We start from the raw sequence: 17,218 nt of genomic DNA, 5'->3' as shown, positions 1-17,218 counted from the left end.
TTATGAGACACTTCTCAATAAGTCTTTGAATACCAATAATTGGGTATAAATTGCAAGAATTTAGTATATCTACAACATAACTCTTGCAAAATCCCTTGAAAAAACATGCTATATCAAGAAAAATATCTCGTTCAGTTTCATCCAATCCTTCATAACTCTGTTGGAGTATTTTTTGAATTTCTTTGTTAGGAATTTTTTCATACTTATTTAATGCACTTTTCCATTCCATTTTATTTCTTCCATACAAATCTGCACCTAATATTGCTAGAGCTAGTGGAACGCCTTTAGCATAGCATATAAATTGGTTTGCAATTTCTAAATAATCTTCCTTGGGTTTGTTTCTTTGGAATGCATGCAAACAAAATAATTCATGAGCTTCATGATCATCTAATTCCTTAACCTTATAGGTTAAAAGACCTTTTCCAAGAGTAGCTAGCAAGTTTTTGTCTCTTGTGGTTATAATGATTCTACTTCCAGAAGCAAAAAAATCACATTTTCCAATTAATGTTTCTATTTGGTCTGATCTATCCACATCATCAAGAATTAAAAGAATCCTTTTATTGGAAAGTCTTTCCTTTATCAAATTGATTCCTCTGCATGCATTGTGAACCTTCAAATTTATACCCCCTAAAATATCATAAAGAAGTGTCTCTTGTAATTTGATTGCACCATCAAAGGTCCCAAACTTGTCTTTAACATTTTCTAGAAAGCTGCTTCCTTCAAAATGAACATAAATCATGTTATAAACGGCTTTAGCCGTGGTAGTCTTGCCCACTCCACCAAGGCCATACACCTTTATCACACGAATATCATTTGACCCGATATCTAAAAGTAATTTTATGGCTTCTACATGATGACTTATTCCAACTGGATATTTAGCAACAAATAATGGCATGCGGTTTAATTTAAAATTTGAGATCTCTTTGACAATTTCTTGGATAAATTCGGACTCACTGCAGCTATCATTCACAAAGCATAAAAACATGAGGTGAGTTAGAGTATAAAATAGAAATATCAACATGAACTAAATTCAAGAGGTTTAATTTTTGTATTAAAACTAAACTATTTTTAATTAAATTGGCATATGTAATTTATAGATCTTATCATTTTTATTGGATTAGGATTTTTTTTTTTTTTTTTTTTTTTTTTTGCTAGGAAATTAGTTTTAGGCTTTTGGCACAAATTTCGTGGAAAATTCAAAATTATTAAGAATGCCTTTTTAAAATTTCTAAATAATACGTGGGAGAAATTCCTAATAAATTGGCAACATAAGCTAATATTAAGTTCTTTTATTTCTATCATTAATCTATAGCTCATTACCTTAGTATAAATATGATGAGAAAAAAAAATGCTTTAATAATTTTTCAAAACTAGAGAGCCGGGGGGGGGGAATCAAACGGTTAGGGGTTGTTGTTGTTGTTTAACAATGGAATCTAGTGGTCATCACAAAATCATTAAAACTAGTAAAAATACAACAATAATCATTAAATACATACTTGTGCTTGTAATGCCAACCATGTATATTGGATGCTTCACATAGAGCTTCCCTCCACCTTTGTACCTTCTCGTTATCTTTGAATTTTTCTTCATGTTTAGCTAGTTCTTCCTCAAACTTTCCTTTTTTAACTTCCAATGGATCCATGTTGTAAAAAATTGGTCGCACCAACTGATCATTCTTCTCACACTCAATAATCTTCACAAGTTCATCTAAGCACCAAGTCGAGGATGCATAATTTTTAGAGAATATGATTATTGAAACCATTGAGCTCTCAATGGTTTTGAGATGTTGTGCAGAAATTTTTTCTTCTCTTAGGAGATTATCGTCGATGAAGGTGTGAATACCTTGACGACGCAAAGTGTTACACAAATGACCCGCGAAACCAAGGCGGATATCTTCACCTTCGAAACTCAAGAAGACATTAAAGTTCTTGTATTGATGGGTGAAAGAGGTTGATGATGCTCCTTTGCTGGTCATAAGAGCCATTGGGTTTTATGAGTAGATGTAAGAAGATCTGAAAGGAGGAGAAAGAAAACCATAAAGGGATTGTCGATGTAATGTAACTAAGGAAAGTGAATTGAAAAATTAGGATGAAGGTGAAAGCATTCAAGAGGAGCCTTTCATATAGACGCTTTTTATTACTTTGGGTGTGACCTATAACTCTTTAACTTTCTAAATGTCATATTAATTCGTAAAATTATCGAATACTCCAGCAATACAATAAATGCCTACTCTTTCCTTTTACTTGAATAATTGATCCCACTATAAATTTAATTATTGGGACCTACATTTATATGAGAATAAGGAGAACGCATTAATTTTACACTCGTAGTATTCTAAAAATACTTGATTGATTCATTGCAATATCATGGAAGTTCCTTGGCACAAAACCGATCATTAGAGCATATAAAACAGTAAATAATTTCTTATCAGAAGTCAATCGAAGGTCAGTTGTTTTTGTTGTTGTTGTTGTTGTTGTTGTTGTTGTTATTTTTATTATTAGCTTCATCCCACATGCACACTTTTCAAAAAGAAAATTTTGATGAAAAAAATAATTTTGATAATGAAAAAATAATTTTGCAAAATAATGAACATGATGATAATATTGGCTTAGATGTAATGGATTAGGCAAGATTATGATGAAAAGAAATTATTATTTTGGCTAATATGTTATTGTAAGGACACGATTTTCCGGCGGCCTAATAAGGATGTTGGGCTCACGCATGAAAGATCCCTCACAATATGATTTGTAGAGAGTGGGCTTGAAAAGCTAGCCGTTAGTCACGGGGCGATGTCCGATCCTGGTTTTAGAAGAGTTCAGGTAGAAAAAGGAGTTGGGCTTGAACATTTAAGCCCTAAGACGTCGCACCCTATGGGATGGGACTCCTCGGAGTTGATCCGAGGACCATTGAAGCCATTCCCCGGTTATCCAATGACGGACTTTCTTCAGTGAAGTCCAGTGTTGTTGAGAGGTTCTCCCCCATCTGATCCTTTTCTCTTTGAGGTTAGGCTGGGCCCCCCTTTAGATTTGCTTACTTTCTTCTTTTATACTCCTCTGCGTTAATTGTCCTTCGTCCACGTGTAGGGTCAATCTTTGCAAGATGGATACTTGTCCCATCCGTCTAATCCCAGAATTGTTGGGGATGGTTGATAAGGCTGCAGAGTACGGCTCTGTCATGTGTTAGGTCTTATCTGGAAGGGTAATAAGGGTAACTTCTCCAAGATATTTTGGATCTCCTTACAAATTCGTCCCTATACCAGTTTTACCCCTTAATTCCGATGGGGTTCTGGATCTGCCGAGGACTAAACTGTCCTCGGCTGCCTTCCAAAGTTGTTTTGTGCTCGGTAATGTAGAGCTTGGGCCACAGCTCTCCTCGGATTGGGCCTTCGAATTTTCCAGGAGCGATTGGGCTTGGTCCTTAAATTATTGGGCCCCACAATAGCCCCTCAAAACCCTTCTATCCGACTTCCGGGTTGGGAAGGAGGGTTTTGGCGAACCCGGGCCCTTAACGTGGCTTACTTAGTTCAATCCCGCATTTATGTGAGCGGTTTTCCACCTGTCCAGGAAGTTAGCCGGTTTTCAAGGGATTCCGTTTAATCTGCTCGCGATCTATTCCTGCCGCTTGACTGTCCCAGACGCGCCCTTAATGAATCCCTTTTACGAGGCTCATTTATGTCCGGCGGCTCATCTGATAAGGTGGGGAAATGGAACGGACGCCTCTTTTTTCTTCAGATTCCCTTTGAATGCATTTAAAACCCTCCTTCTGCCCTTCCCATAAGAAGGTCAAGCAAGGAGGCCATCACTTTCGTGCAGACTCCTCTCTTTCCTTCTGAAATCTGAAACCCGTAGCCTTCTCCAGCGCCTGCTTAGCCCGTTTGTTATATACCATATCAGTACATGCCCACCATAACGAGCGATGAAAGTACCATGCCCCTCCTCAAAACACCATGTTTCGATAAAGCTTGAAATGGCTCGATCGGGGCAAGGATGGCGCAGACTTAAGATCTGTCCCGCCTCTCTTTCAGCCAAAATCCGAAGCAGGGGCTCGTCATGTCGAATTCTCGGCGTGGCTGAGTCGAGAACACCCAATACCAGCACCACTCGGCTCCTTACGAGCGTACCTAACATGGCACCAGTGTGTTAGGAGTCAGGGCTGAGGCAGGGGCGAAGTGCTTCTGCTTCTCCCCTTCTTTGCTCACTGGTGCCTTCCTCCGCCTTCCTCTTATAGTCTTCCAGCACCAGTTCCGCCCTGGTGCTGTCCTTCTCCCTCTTTTGCTCCTCTCTTTGTCTTTTCATTTCTCCCACTCTTCTTCTCCTCCTTCCCTTACTCATGTCCTCCATCTTCTTCATTGATTTCTTCCTTACTATTTCCTTCTTTTTCGTTCTTCTTTTTTTTTGAAGTGAGTTCTTCTCTTAGTATGAGCAGCTATGAGGCAGAGATCGGAGGGACCTTGAAGAAAAGTTTAAAAAGGCGCTTGACCGTTTGCTTATCTGTACTGTGGATGTTAGTACTGCTTCGGCAGCCCCTCTTTTGTATAGGCTGGTTGAAGCCTCTCTTTGTATATTATAATAATTTTTCATATTAATAAAACTTGTTTCTATTTCACTTTGCATGTTCTGTCTCTTTGTTTTTTATAAATTTGTAAGCGCCGCTCGGCACAATCATATAGCATCTAAATCAATGACGACTAAGACCAAAATACTTAATAATAAAAAGATGTTGCCATAACTTTAATGGAAGTGCTTGGCATGATAAGGCAGACCAATAAAAAGTAATACTTACCCCCCTGGCTCGGGTCCGAGGACCATGCAAGGCCTTGGTTCTGTCCAAAACTTGTAATAATAATAACTTTTTGTATTTGGTTTCCCCATAGGCTTGAGTCCGAGGACATACAAGGCCTTGGTTCTGTCCAAAACTTTAATAATAATATTTTTTTGTACTTGGTTTCCCCATAGGCTTGAGTCCGAGGACATACAAGGCCTTAGTTCTGTCCAAAACTTTAATAATAATAATTTTTTTTGTACTGGGTTTCCCCATAGACTTGAGTCCGAGGACCATACAAGGCCTTGGTTCTGTCCAAAACTTTAATAATAATAACTTTTTGTATTTGGTTTCCCCATAGGCTTGAGTCCGAGGACATACAAGGCCTTGGTTCTGTCCAAAACTTTAATAATAATAATTTTTTGTACTTGATTTCCCCATAGGCTTGAGTCCGAGGACCATACAAGGCCTTGGTTCTGTCAAAAACTTTATGCCCTTTCCTCAGGTGTCTCATAATCTGCCGAGCAGGTAGTTGTCCTCGGCGAAGGTTATTCCTTGGTGTGGGTCATAGTCCGCGGGCTTCCATGCTGAACGGGCCTGGGCCGCGAATTTATTAGGCCCACAGATTTAGAGGCATTTCCGTAGTCTTTGGTCACGCGGTACTTTTTGGCGTCCCAGTATTCGAGGTGCGCCTTCACGAGGCTCCTTTAATCTTAGGGTTGCAGACGGCATGGGAAATCGAGCCGGAGACATTTTGTCTGCAGCGTTCCTTGGGACACTGCGTGAATTAAATGCCATCACCTCATCTTTTAAATAAATAGGAGAGAGAGTTGCTTTACCTTCGCACAAATTCTTCAGTCTCCTCTCTCAGTACATCATGTTTGAGGCGAGGAGTGGGGCAAAGGAGTTCTCTCCGCCACAAAAGCGCCGTGTCCTCTTGAGATTCCAGATAGTGAGGTACGGGCCAAGGAGGCGTAGACTCAAGAGAATATTTCAGTTCGAGAGAGGGGAAAGGATGTTTCTCCCTTTTTTAGTCAAAATCCGAAGCAGGTTCTGGTCATGCCAGATTTTTGGTATGCCCGAAGAAGGAATTTCTGCCATCAGCGCCGTCTGCCTTGTAGCAGGCAAATTTCTGCGGGGGCTTCCCAACTTCCGGCTCCCTGCATCTTTTCTGTAGATGGTGTTAGATTGAGGTCAGGTTCTTTGGCTGCCTGAGTTATGGGCATGTAGAAGCGTCGAGGAGTAGTTTCCTTAGACGACATCTTGGAACAGTAGCCAACCTCTCCTCTGAGATATCTCCTCGGCATCATCTTCACTCTTTTGTACTTTTTTTTTGCTTACGCAGTTAACCCTAATGTAAGCTGGTTTCAGTTTTTATTGTACACTGTACTGTTCTTTTGTCTTAATAAAAGATGCGTTTATTTCTTTATACATACTTTCTTTTTTTTGCAACAACCACTTTGGGTCTGAATATTAAGTCTAAGCCTGCCTTTAACAATACTCTGGGCGGAAGAACACTTTAATACAAACCCTTATTAGTTTAAACTTCGCAAATATTATCAAGTATAACAATGGTAATCATCAATAGATTGAATTCATGGAACTAACCGAGATAGCTGCTGAGCGTTGCGTTATGCAAGCTAGACGAATATCCGAGAGAGCAGCCGAGCAGCGACGGACTTGGATCGTGCCCTTGGGGTAACATACTGTGCCGTATCGTATCAGCCCCTTTGGCACTGGGGATTTGAGGGCAGACCAGGGAACCCGTGCAATTAAAGGGTTGGCCCAACTGTTAACGAGAAGTTCTCTTCGGATGGATTTTGAGGTTTATATGCCATAGTAGTTTCTTTCTTCCTTTTTTTTTTTAGTTGGTTTCCCCATAGGCTTGAGTCCGAAGACCATACAAGGCTTTGGTTCTGTCCAAAACTTGTGATCTCTTTTTTTTTATGTACTTGGTTTCCCCATAGGCTTGAGTCCGAGGACCATGCAAGGCCTTGGTTCTGTCCAAAACTTGTAAGATTTCTTTTATGTACTTGGTTTCCCCATATGCTTGAGTCTGAGGACCATGCAAGGCCTTGGTTCTGTCAAAAACTTGTAAGATTTCTTTTATGTACTTGGTTTCCCCATAGGCTTGAGTCCGAGGACCATGCAAGGCCTTGGTTCTGTCCAAAACTTGTAAGATTTCTTTTATGTACTTGGTTTCCCCATAGGCTTGAGTCCGAGGACCATGCAAGGCCTTGGTTCTGTCCAAAACTTGTAAGATTTCTTTTATGTACTTGGTTTCCCCATAGGCTTGAGTCCGAGGACCATGCAAGGCCTTGGTTCTGTCCAAAACTTGTAAGATTTCTTTTATGTACTTGGTTTCCCCATAGGCTTGAGTCCGAGGACCATGCAAGGCCTTGGTTCTGTCCAAAGCTTGTAAGATTTCTTTTATGTACTTGGTTTCCCCATAGGCTTGAGTCCGAGGACCATGCAAGGCCTTGGTTCTGTCCAAACTTGTAAGATTTCTTTTATGTACTTGGTTTCCCCATAGGCTTGAGTCCGAGGACCATGCAAGGCCTTGGTTCTGTCCAAAACTTGTAAGATTTCTTTTATGTACTTGGTTTCCCCATAGGCTTGAGTCCGAGGACCATGCAAGGCCTTGGTTCTGTCCAAAACTTGTAAGATTTCTTTTATGTACTTGGTTTCCCCATAGGCTTGAGTCCGAGGACCATGCAAGGCCTTGGTTCTGTCCAAAACTTGTAAGATTTCTTTTATGTACTTGGTTTCCCCATAGGCTTGAGTCCGTGGACCATGCAAGGCCTTGGTTTTGTCCAAAACTTGTAAGATTTCTTTTATGTACTTGGTTTCCCCATAGGATTGAGTCCGAGGACCATGCAAGGCCTTGGTTCTGTCCAAAACTTGTAATCTTTTTATTTGTTTTATTTTTCAACCACCAGCCCCTACACCAAGGCGGGGACGGTTGGCCTGAGGCTGGAAGCCCCTAGAGACGCCCGCGCCCTTAGCACTGCGAGGCGTAGCCCCTAGCAGAAGCTTACGTCGGAGCAACAACTATATGTCGCCGGAGACGGGGGAAATCCCAGAAATTTCTGCTTGCTAGAGAGCTGACTCCACCGCCACCTGCGCCAACGCGCAAGTTTTCCCACAGACGGCGCCAATTGTAAGGACACAATTCTCTGGTGGCCCAATAAGGATGTTGGGCTCGCGTACGAAAGATCCCTCACAATATGATTTGTAGAGAGTGGGCTTAAAAAGCTAGCCGCTGGTCACGGGGCGGTGCCCGATCCTGGTTTTAGAGGAACTCATGTAGAAAATAGGAATTGAGCTTGAACATTTAAGCCCTAAGACGTCGCACCCTATGGGATGGGACTCCTCGGAGTTGATCCGAGGACCATTGAAGCCTTACCCCGGTTATCCAACGACAGACTTTCTTCCGTGAAGTCCGGTGTTGTTAAGATGTCCTCCCCCATGTGATCCTTCTCTTTCTGAGGGTAGGCTGGGATCCCCTTTAGATTTACTTACTTTCTTCTTTTATACTCGTCCGTGTTGATTGTCCTTCGTCCACGTGTAGGGTCGATCTATACAAGATTGATATTTGTCCCATCAGTCTAATCCCAGAATTGTTGGGTATGGTTGATAAGGCTGCAGAGTACGGCTCTGTCATGTGTTGGGTCTTATCTGGAAGGGTAGTAAGGATAACTTCCCCAAGATATTTTGGATCTCCTCACGAATTCGTCCCTATACCTGTTTTACCCCTTTATTTCGGTGGGATTCAGGATCTGCCGAGGGCTGAACCGTCCTCGGCTGCCTCCCAAAAATTGTTTTGTGCTCTGTATTGTAGAGCTTGGGCCACAGCTCTCCTCGGATTGGGCCTTCGGACTTCCCAGGAGCAATTGGGCTTGGCCCTTAAATTATTGGGCCCCACACTGCCCAATTCGGCAAGTTAAAAAAAAATTCTCCCTTAATCTATCCAATCCAACTCATGCACACCCCAACATACAGTCTTGTGGGAAAATGCCTTTTACCATTTTCCTTACCAATTTTGTTCTTCCTTATGTGACATACAACCTTGTGGAAAAAAAATCCTCTTATTAGTGAGAGTCAAAGGTAATTTCATATAAGGTGCATAACCTCTCCTTAACCAGGTGACATGGAACTTAACCAAGATTTTATTTTCCCGCACCTCAGCCCTCTTATTCCCAATTGGAAATATATCATTGGCTTTGGCCACACAAGCTCCACGGTTTTACTCTTCCTAATGAGACAAAGAACTTTGTGGGACAATGTCTTATACCAATTAGGGTCCAAGATATTCCATATAAAGCGTATGACTCCAATATTAATGTGGGATTAAGCCAAGATTTGGTTATCTCTTGTCTCATCTCACTTAAAGAGGTCTTTTTAGCTTTTATTTTTATTTTTTAAGTTTTCACAAAAATTCTAATTGAAAGTTTAAATATAGAATCAAATGTATATATTAAAATAATTACATCCAAAATTAAAAAATCTTTAAATATCGAAAAAAAAAATCTATTCTTAAATGGTATTTATTGGAGTAGAGGAGCCATTTTGACAAAAAGGCTTTGTAAAACATAAATATATTTTTGGTAACGAATGCATAGTTACCTACCAAAGACAAAGAGAAAATGAATTTACTTAATTGAGTAATTGCTCGGCAGCACCTGTCATCGAATTTAGACACCAAAAAACGTTGTTACAAAACTAACGGTGTCGGTGATCCCCAATTATCTCCGATAAAGCAAGCTACAAACAAATCAGGTACGCCCAAACCTCTCTCTCTCTCTCTCTGTCTCCAACGTATACGTATATAAAAAACTTTCCAAAAGCTTTTTCTCTTATTTCGATTCATTTCTCTTTCTGCTCTGATTTTTTATTTTTATTTTTTATTTTTTGGATTCGGTTCAGCAGAATCCGATTTGAGAACGGTCGGATAGGACCCGAATGGCGGCGTCGAGGCGGCTCCGGGATTTGCAATCGCAAGCGGGGAACAAGGTCTGCGTGGACTGTTCGCAGAAGAATCCGCAATGGGCGTCGGTGTCGTACGGCGTGTTCATGTGCCTAGAGTGCTCCGGCAAGCACCGCGGCCTCGGCGTCCACATCTCCTTCGTCCGATCCGTCACCATGGACTCCTGGTCCGAGATCCAGATCAAGAAAATGGAGTCCGGCGGCAACGAGCAGCTCAACTCGTTCTTCGCGCAGTACGGGATCGCTAAAGAGACCGATATCGTGACCAAGTACAACACCAACGCCGCCAGCGTTTACAGGGACCGAATCCAGGCCCTGGCCGAAGGGAAACCCTGGCGGGACCCACCGGTCGTGAAGGAGAGCACCGGATTCGGCAAATCGAAGCCGCCGTTGAGCGGTGGCAGGAACGGTAGTTATGGGAGCAATGGAAGCGGAGGCGGAGGCGGAGGAGGAGGGTGGGATAGTTGGGATACCGACGATGGATTCAGATCTTCTAGCGATATGAGGAGAAACCAGTCGACGGGCGATGTTAGAGGCGCCGGAGGCATGGGCGGTGGGCCCGTGAGATCGAAATCGACTGAGGATATCTACACGCGGGCGCAGTTGGAGGCGTCGGCGGCCAATAAGGAGACTTTCTTTGCGCGAAAGCGGGCCGAGAACGAGTCCCGCCCCGACGGGCTTCCGCCGTCGCAAGGCGGCAAGTATGTCGGGTTTGGATCCACACCTCCGCCTTCTTCCCAGAGGAATGACGCTCAGGGAGATGTCTTTTCCGTTGTTTCTCAGGTTTCATGTTTTTTTGCCGTTGAATGTGTTGTTGTTGTAGTTGGTGCTGAATGGTTTGAATTGATCTAATATGTTATGCTATTGGTTTGTTTGTAGGGGTTTGGTAAGCTATCTTTGGCTGCTGCTGCCGCGGCGCAGTCGGCTGCCACAGTTGTCCAAGCTGGTACAAAAGAGATCTCTACTAAGGTATTTGGAATTGGTTCTGTTGATAATTTGATATGATCATTTATCTGTGTTTATGTTAGGCCGTATTCATTCCATGTTCTTAGTTTGTGATCTTTAATCTTGATGTTTATGATTAATAGAAATACCCATGATGATTTAGGATTGTAAGGCATCCTTTCAGCAAATTAAAATTAGAAAGAACTATGAAATCTAAAAAAAGATTTTTTTTTTTGGCTGATAAATTACAGATTTTTTTGAAAACAGGGGGGGGGGGGTGCGGGGGGGGGTGTAAAGCGCATATACATAAGAAGTGCACAATGACCCACAATTAAATTAGGAAGTTACAATGATTAATCAAATCCAATAGATGTCAATAAAAATAATCCTGACCCTGCCATCCATTCTAGCAAAGTTTTTATTTTTATTTTTTATATTTTTTTGAATGGACATTATAACCAATATATGAAGAATGGTAATTTCAAATCTAAAATGGTCCTTTTTTTTGCCCAATGCTTCTTGCATTCCTTTCTCTCTGTATGCACTACATCTAACAATGAGGAATTGCCTTCCAAAATAGAATTGCAATGTATACTTCCCAAACCTTACAGCCGGTCCAATAGAGAACATAATTAATGCTTTTTAATTGTGTTCCCATTCAGCTCTACATTGTTGAAAGTACAAAACTATACCTCTTCTGCTAAATGTGCACATAATGCAAACAGAACAACACCCAAACCCCCAACCACCACCCCCCCCCCCCCACACACACACACACACACACACACACACCCACAAAAAAAATCACCCTTTCCAGCATGCCTTCTCACCTTTTCTCATACTTTGAGACATAACCCAATGCACTTCAAATGAAGTTAAGGCAAATAACCACAATCGACTAGCGACATCACAAGCTAAACAAAATACACTATCTGTAAAGAATTACATATGTTGTCTCTTTTTGACGATCTAAAATTTCCATCTACATGGAGCTGCATCATCAGTTAAGACTTCAAAAATTAATACTATAACACTTACTTTGATGGCAATATTTTTCAATTTGCAGTATCTCCAACAAACTACTAATTGCAGTAATGTCCCCTCTAAATTAATGACATGATTCAAATTGCCTCCTCTGACCATTTAGTCTAATGTAACAGAGATTGAAGGAAATTACCAATTTGCATTTTAACTTGCAGTTTTGATCTTGATTATTGGGAAGGATCTTGTTAATTAGGATATCTGAGTAAGTTAGGGTCAAAAGGAGAGAGATTGAAGAGGAGGGATCAAGTGAGGTGAACCAAAGAACAGTGCAACTACTCAATTGTAGATGACAACCTAAGATAATTGTAAAGTTTTATAGATATCGCACTGCCATATTGGTGCCCATGTCAATTTACAAAAGAGTTTGATGTATGAATAGGTTTTCTCTTATACTAACAAGCCTGTAAGTAGGGCATAATCATGTGTAAGCGTTAAGAATCTTCCCCCATGCTGCCATCCAGGCAAAGAAAGAGACCCTCTAAGGGGCCTTAACAGTTAACACACTAGATACTCTTCCAAGGAGAAAAGCACTGCACAATTCACCCGTAGTGCATTGTAGTAGGAATGGACAGTAAAAACACCACTCCCCTGCAACCTCTAACTCAGTCTATCATAATCCTCTCACCTAGGGGTGTGAGATTGAAGAAATTAAGGAAAGTACTTGCAGAGTTCAACTTCTAACTTATCCAAAAAAAAAAAAAAAAAGAGTCCAACTCCCAATCATTGAAAGCTCTTTGAAAACTGACATTCCAACTTCTTTTTGTCTCCCCTTCTACAGTATAAATAAAATTGATGCAGGGAAAGTAACTCTTATAACATATAACAGGTGAAGTATATGTACCTCTAATGAGATGTCTTTCAATTTCACCAACGTCATGTGGACACAGCCCACTAATTTGTTTTCCCATACAATGAATCATGGAAATTTGTTTTTTTTTTTTTTTCCAAAACACATCTGTTACCAATGAACAAACTTATTTGACTTGTTTTAGCTGGTATAATTAAATTTGGGTTACTGAACTGGAAGATAAAGCCATTTAGTGTTTGTCATGTAGCTGAACGACGAGATCTGCCATAAACAAGTCATTTTAGCCTTCTTATATTTGACACTGTTGCCATGATGGCTTCCATTCTTGGCAACACCAAATGTCCCAGGCACTTAAGATCACATGATCAATCCTTATTTGGTCAGTCTTTCTTATCAGATTAATAAGAGAGGGTATGAGGGAGGGGATTTGGTAATCTTGACTAATTAAGAGTTTTTGATGGGTGACTCGAAGGGACTGAGTATGAAGAGAATTGGGGTTGATTTGGATGACATTTGCCAAGAGTTGCGCATACCTTAAGTTGTTTGTTACTAATATCAGTGGTGGAACAACACTAAAATTGTGACTTGGCAATGATGGTGGTTGTGTCACTTTGGTAGTGACAGTGAAATAGGCTGCCAGGGGATGAGCTAACCCTATATTTGTATGGAGGGAGATGTGGGGAAGATGAGAGGAGAGGGCAAGATGGATAGAATGGCAGAATGTACTGAATTTTAGTATATTCTAGCCAGTTTCTCCTCTAATTTTCTCATTTCTTCCTCCATCTCTCTCCATTCCAAACATACCATGAAGGTTAAGAGTGGGGAACTACATTTGATGTGGAATTGACAATAATTGTGATTGCAATTTAATATTTGCCTGGGGATTGAACTAGTGGTGAAAGTGGTAGATCTTTGGTCGCTAGTTGATGGAAGTTATGGTTCCACCTTTTTTTTGGTGTTGGCTATTTAGTAGTTAAGCTTAGGGCACATTTGGTACATTGAATAGAGATCACAATAGGAATTGCAATCTTTATTACTGGGAATAAAATGTGTTGTAATATAATAACTAAATCTATTTATAAGTTTGGTTGTGAGTTGTAACATTAGAATAAAATTTAAGATTTATTTTAGGAAATATCTTACTCATATAATTATATTTTCTTAAAAATAATATTTTTTAAATTTGAGAGAGAGATGAGTAATTTTGAAGAATAAATATTACAACTCTTTCAGTTATTCCTCATTTTGAAGAATAATTATTCATAAGGAATGACCATTCCTTGTAGCAAAAACACTACCAAATTAAATACTAGTTAAACCATAGGAATAACTATTACATTACAGTATTTATTACAGTCTACCAAACATGCCATTAATAGCAAAAGACTAGGATGTAATATTGGTGATGTATGGGTAATTAACAGTTAAGTTGGTGGATTGATCGGAATTATGTGATGATGGAGATCAACTCTTGTGGGTGGGTGGGTGGGTATGTGTGTGTGTGTGTGTGTGTGTGTGTGTGAGAGAGAGAGAGAGAGAGAGAGAGAGAGAGAGAGAGAGATTTATCAAATTACAAGCTGTTGATGGATAAACCCTCTGAGACATGTTGTGGTAACTAATTGTGTGTTTGGATTGTGGAGGGGTGGGGGAGTGGAGTAGAAATGGTCCAAAATTAGCTTATTTTCAGTCAACTCTACTCTACTCTACTCCCCTCCACTCCTCCCTCTCCCGTCAATCCAAACAGACCCTAATACTATACGTTCCAATTTCATTTATTTTGAATTTGGTTGATATTTAATATATTTTTAACTTGCACATTTCTCTATCAAGCCTCTGTATGGATCCCAAAAACATGGTAAAATGGAAATTATGTTGGCATTTAAGTATATATTAATGTTTTTCTTTTTTACCCTCCTTATTGTGGTCATCAAGCATGCAAAAGAAATGAAATTTACTATTTATTTGGTGTATCTTAAGCTTGTGTCTTGCAAGGTGAAGATATTCAGATTTGCATTTGTTGCGGACAACACACCTTATGGGATTTGGTTTCTTATGTAGTTGGATTAGTTTAGAATTTCATTTTATTTTGAGTTCAGATGGGGATTAGTATTTTAGATTGTTATCAGTTGAGAGTTTTATGGACATGATCTTTTATTCTTGGTAGCTTTATAAAAAGGCTTCAGGTGGTTTTCTTTTAATTAGATGATTGATGAATAAAATTTCAGATTGCAGATATTCCAAACTGTTTGGTGCTGATTCCTAACTTTCTTGCTTGGTTTTGATTCCAGGCAACCCTAAGTGCTGATTCTTAGGGTTATCTTTTTAATTTTTGTTATTTTCATCTTCCTTTTGATATTATCCTGCATCAACTTGGTATCAAAGCTAAGTTTCAATCTTGGGACCCATGGTTTATGGACCCATTACGCTTCCACACAATGTATAATCAATACTATGTTGCTTAACATGAGCACAGTTTTTTTGCTGCAGCTCTTAACCTTGTTTGTTATAGTTATCACTTTATCTGCCTCCCCCACCCCTCTTTTAACTATAGATTTTGAGGATGGACAATATATGAAATTAGACAAACAAGGTGCATGAAAAAACATTTATTACAGGTGAAGGATGGCGGTTATGATCACAAGGTAAATGAAACTGTAACTGTTGTCACTGCAAAGACATCAGAGATTGGACAGAAGACGTGGGGGATCATGAAGGGGGTCATGGCAATGGCTTCACAGAAGGTTGAAGAGTACACGAAAGAAGGCATTAACTGGAAGACTGACAACTGGCAACGAAATGATAGTGAGACGAATGGATATTATCAAGAGTTTAAACAGGAGAACAAAGGATGGAATTCTTCACCTGGAGGAGGGCAGTCGTCATCAACTGGGCACAATTCTTACAATTCAAGTTCTTGGGATGATTGGGACAGCAAAGACAATAGGAAGGAAGAATCAACGAAGGGAGCAGCATCTCATAACAGTGATGGTTGGGCTGGCTGGGATGATGCCAAAGATGATGGATTTGATAGTTTCTACCAGAGTGCCTCAGATAAGAAAGCTGTTGGTCACAATGGGAAACCAGATTCAACTTGGACAGGGGGAGGATTTCTCTAAGGTTAGTACACAATGAAAACTCCTCTCTTATTTTTTCCCTTCATTTTTTTTAAAGGTTTCTGATGACTCGTTCGAAAGGTGTTGTCTTTGAAGTACTTTATGTATTTACAACAATCAACATGGGGGGAAAATTAGATAGCTTTATGTGAGAGTACTGAGAATCATTGTTAGTAGTGTTAATATTCAAAGTCATTCTGGACATGTGACAGTTATTTGTTCTTCAGTTTCATTCTTGTTGTCATCCATTTGTGCTTTATTTGAAACTAAACGCATTCTTGTCTGGCCAGGTGGAATCATTTCACAATTTTACCAAATTCTCGGTTTACCCGTATACGGTGGACAAAAATTATAGTAGTGTTCAAAGTAGTGACTGGTAAGGGAAATTCCAAAGATGATGAATATGAAAATTAGAATTCGGCTGATGGAAAATTGGTTGTGATTGGGTCATATCCCATGTGGATAGGTGATATGCTTTTCCAAGGTTAGCATATTTCAGCAAGTCTCTTCTATTTTCTTTTTATGTTCTAAATCTTTTAAAAGTTTTATGTTATTTCTGGGGGACATCTTGTCTGTTTGAGAATAGTTTATATCTGTACAACTGCATTCAGGAAAGGGTAATTGCCCATTCAAAAGAGGACTGCTGTCTGTGTGTGAAGAAACATTATTTGTTGACTTGAAAGTCCAAAGTTGCTTTTGATTTGTAATGACTAATTGTTCCCTCAATATCTTTTGCCCTGTGTGTTTCATATTGAATTTTTGCAATAAGAAGACATTTTTCCTTTCAAAATTTCATGGAAATTGTACTATGTGGTCAGTTCAGATCTTCAGTAAAATCGACACTTTTTTTTTTTTGGGATTGTTCTCAAATTGATGGGAGTTAAAGATAATAGCCAAGAAACAAATTAAAGCCGTATGAGAGGCCAACAGAAAAAGGTCAGGTTAAAAATGCTCATGCCCTAAATTTTGTCACCAAAGAGCTTAAGCTAAAAATGAACACTGAGCCATTCAGGGAGTTAGGGTTTTGGTCCTGCAGCTCTTTAAAGGGGGTGGCGTAGAGGCACATCTCAATTGTCTGCTGTGGGACATGGGTGAAAAAATGAAATGTGGCTTTAGGCAGTCTTGGTGTGTGATTGGCACAACTTGTAGCAAAGAAATGTGGGGACTAACTATTACATCCTTTAAAATGTTCTCATCAACTATGTTGGCCAATAGTTTTTAAACTGTGTAACCTTGACACCTTGTTGCCATGTCAACTTAGGTTCTGATGCGGGACGTGTAGGAGAATATAGATAAAAGAGTAACAAAAACGTAAACAGAACAAATTCTAAGCTTCACCACCTAGAATTTGCCTAGAAACCTTAGGCATCACACCGCCTTAGGGTGCTTGGCATCATCACCAAACAAAGAGGAGCTCATTACCAACTCATAAAATTCTTATTCAAAATACAGTCTTTCACCATTACAAGAGTCCTAGTTTTATCGGGTACAGGGATTTCATCAATAGGGGGGGAAGTTGCTGCACATCAAGCTGCAAGATTGCCACACATCAAGCTTGCTT

The 17,218-nt window shown here is 40.0% G+C and overlaps 2 protein-coding genes across 3 annotated transcripts; one reads left to right on the top strand and one right to left on the bottom strand.

Moving 5' to 3' along the window:
• Positions 1–1,984, bottom strand: LOC115980454 (TMV resistance protein N-like). Its single transcript, XM_031102703.1, has 3 exons — positions 1,497–1,984; positions 106–959; positions 1–23 (listed from the first exon to the last, which is right to left on the bottom strand). The coding sequence occupies exons 1-3, from the start codon at positions 1,982–1,984 to the stop codon at positions 1–3; spliced, it is 1,365 nt and encodes a 454-aa protein (XP_030958563.1).
• A 7,395-nt stretch (positions 1,985–9,379) lies between these two features.
• Positions 9,380–16,406, top strand: LOC115979934 (probable ADP-ribosylation factor GTPase-activating protein AGD6). 2 transcript variants are annotated; one of them, XM_031102053.1, is made up of 5 exons: positions 9,380–9,540; positions 9,688–10,530; positions 10,627–10,716; positions 15,160–15,661; positions 15,948–16,406. In XM_031102053.1, exons 2-4 carry the CDS (start codon positions 9,724–9,726, stop codon positions 15,658–15,660), a joined length of 1,398 nt encoding a protein of 465 aa, XP_030957913.1. In that variant the 5' UTR covers positions 9,380–9,540; positions 9,688–9,723; the 3' UTR covers position 15,661; positions 15,948–16,406. The 2 variants fall into 2 exon arrangements, with proteins under 2 accessions (XP_030957913.1, XP_030957911.1); XM_031102051.1 differs by having other exon boundaries at positions 9,381–9,540; positions 9,691–10,530.
• Positions 16,407–17,218: the final 812 nt, after the last annotated feature.

The sequence above is a fragment of the Quercus lobata genome, chromosome 3, assembly GCF_001633185.2.
Source record: "Quercus lobata isolate SW786 chromosome 3, ValleyOak3.0 Primary Assembly, whole genome shotgun sequence".
In the NCBI taxonomy this organism is placed as follows: Eukaryota; Viridiplantae; Streptophyta; class Magnoliopsida; order Fagales; family Fagaceae; genus Quercus; species Quercus lobata.
Note: the sequence above shows the minus strand (reverse complement) of the source record. Positions and strands in the feature narration are given on the sequence as shown.

What these genes read in the sequence shown, in the direction of transcription:
- LOC115980454 (XM_031102703.1), bottom strand. Translation starts at nt 1,984, where the DNA reads ATGGCTCTTATGACCAGCAAAGGAGCATCATCAACCTCTTTCACCCAT. An exon ending in GGTTGGCATTACAAGCACAA is followed by an intron (nt 960 to 1,496) that starts GTATGTATTTAA and finishes TGTGAATGATAG; the next exon opens with CTGCAGTGAGTCCGAATTTA. An exon ending in TATTTTTCTTGATATAGCAT is followed by an intron (nt 24 to 105) that starts GTTTTTTCAAGG and finishes TGGTATTCAAAG; the next exon opens with ACTTATTGAGAAGTGTCTCA.
- LOC115979934 (XM_031102053.1), top strand. Translation starts at nt 9,724, where the DNA reads ATGGCGGCGTCGAGGCGGCTCCGGGATTTGCAATCGCAAGCGGGGAAC. An exon ending in TCTTTTCCGTTGTTTCTCAG is followed by an intron (nt 10,531 to 10,626) that starts GTTTCATGTTTT and finishes GTTTGTTTGTAG; the next exon opens with GGGTTTGGTAAGCTATCTTT. An exon ending in CAAAAGAGATCTCTACTAAG is followed by an intron (nt 10,717 to 15,159) that starts GTATTTGGAATT and finishes CATTTATTACAG; the next exon opens with GTGAAGGATGGCGGTTATGA.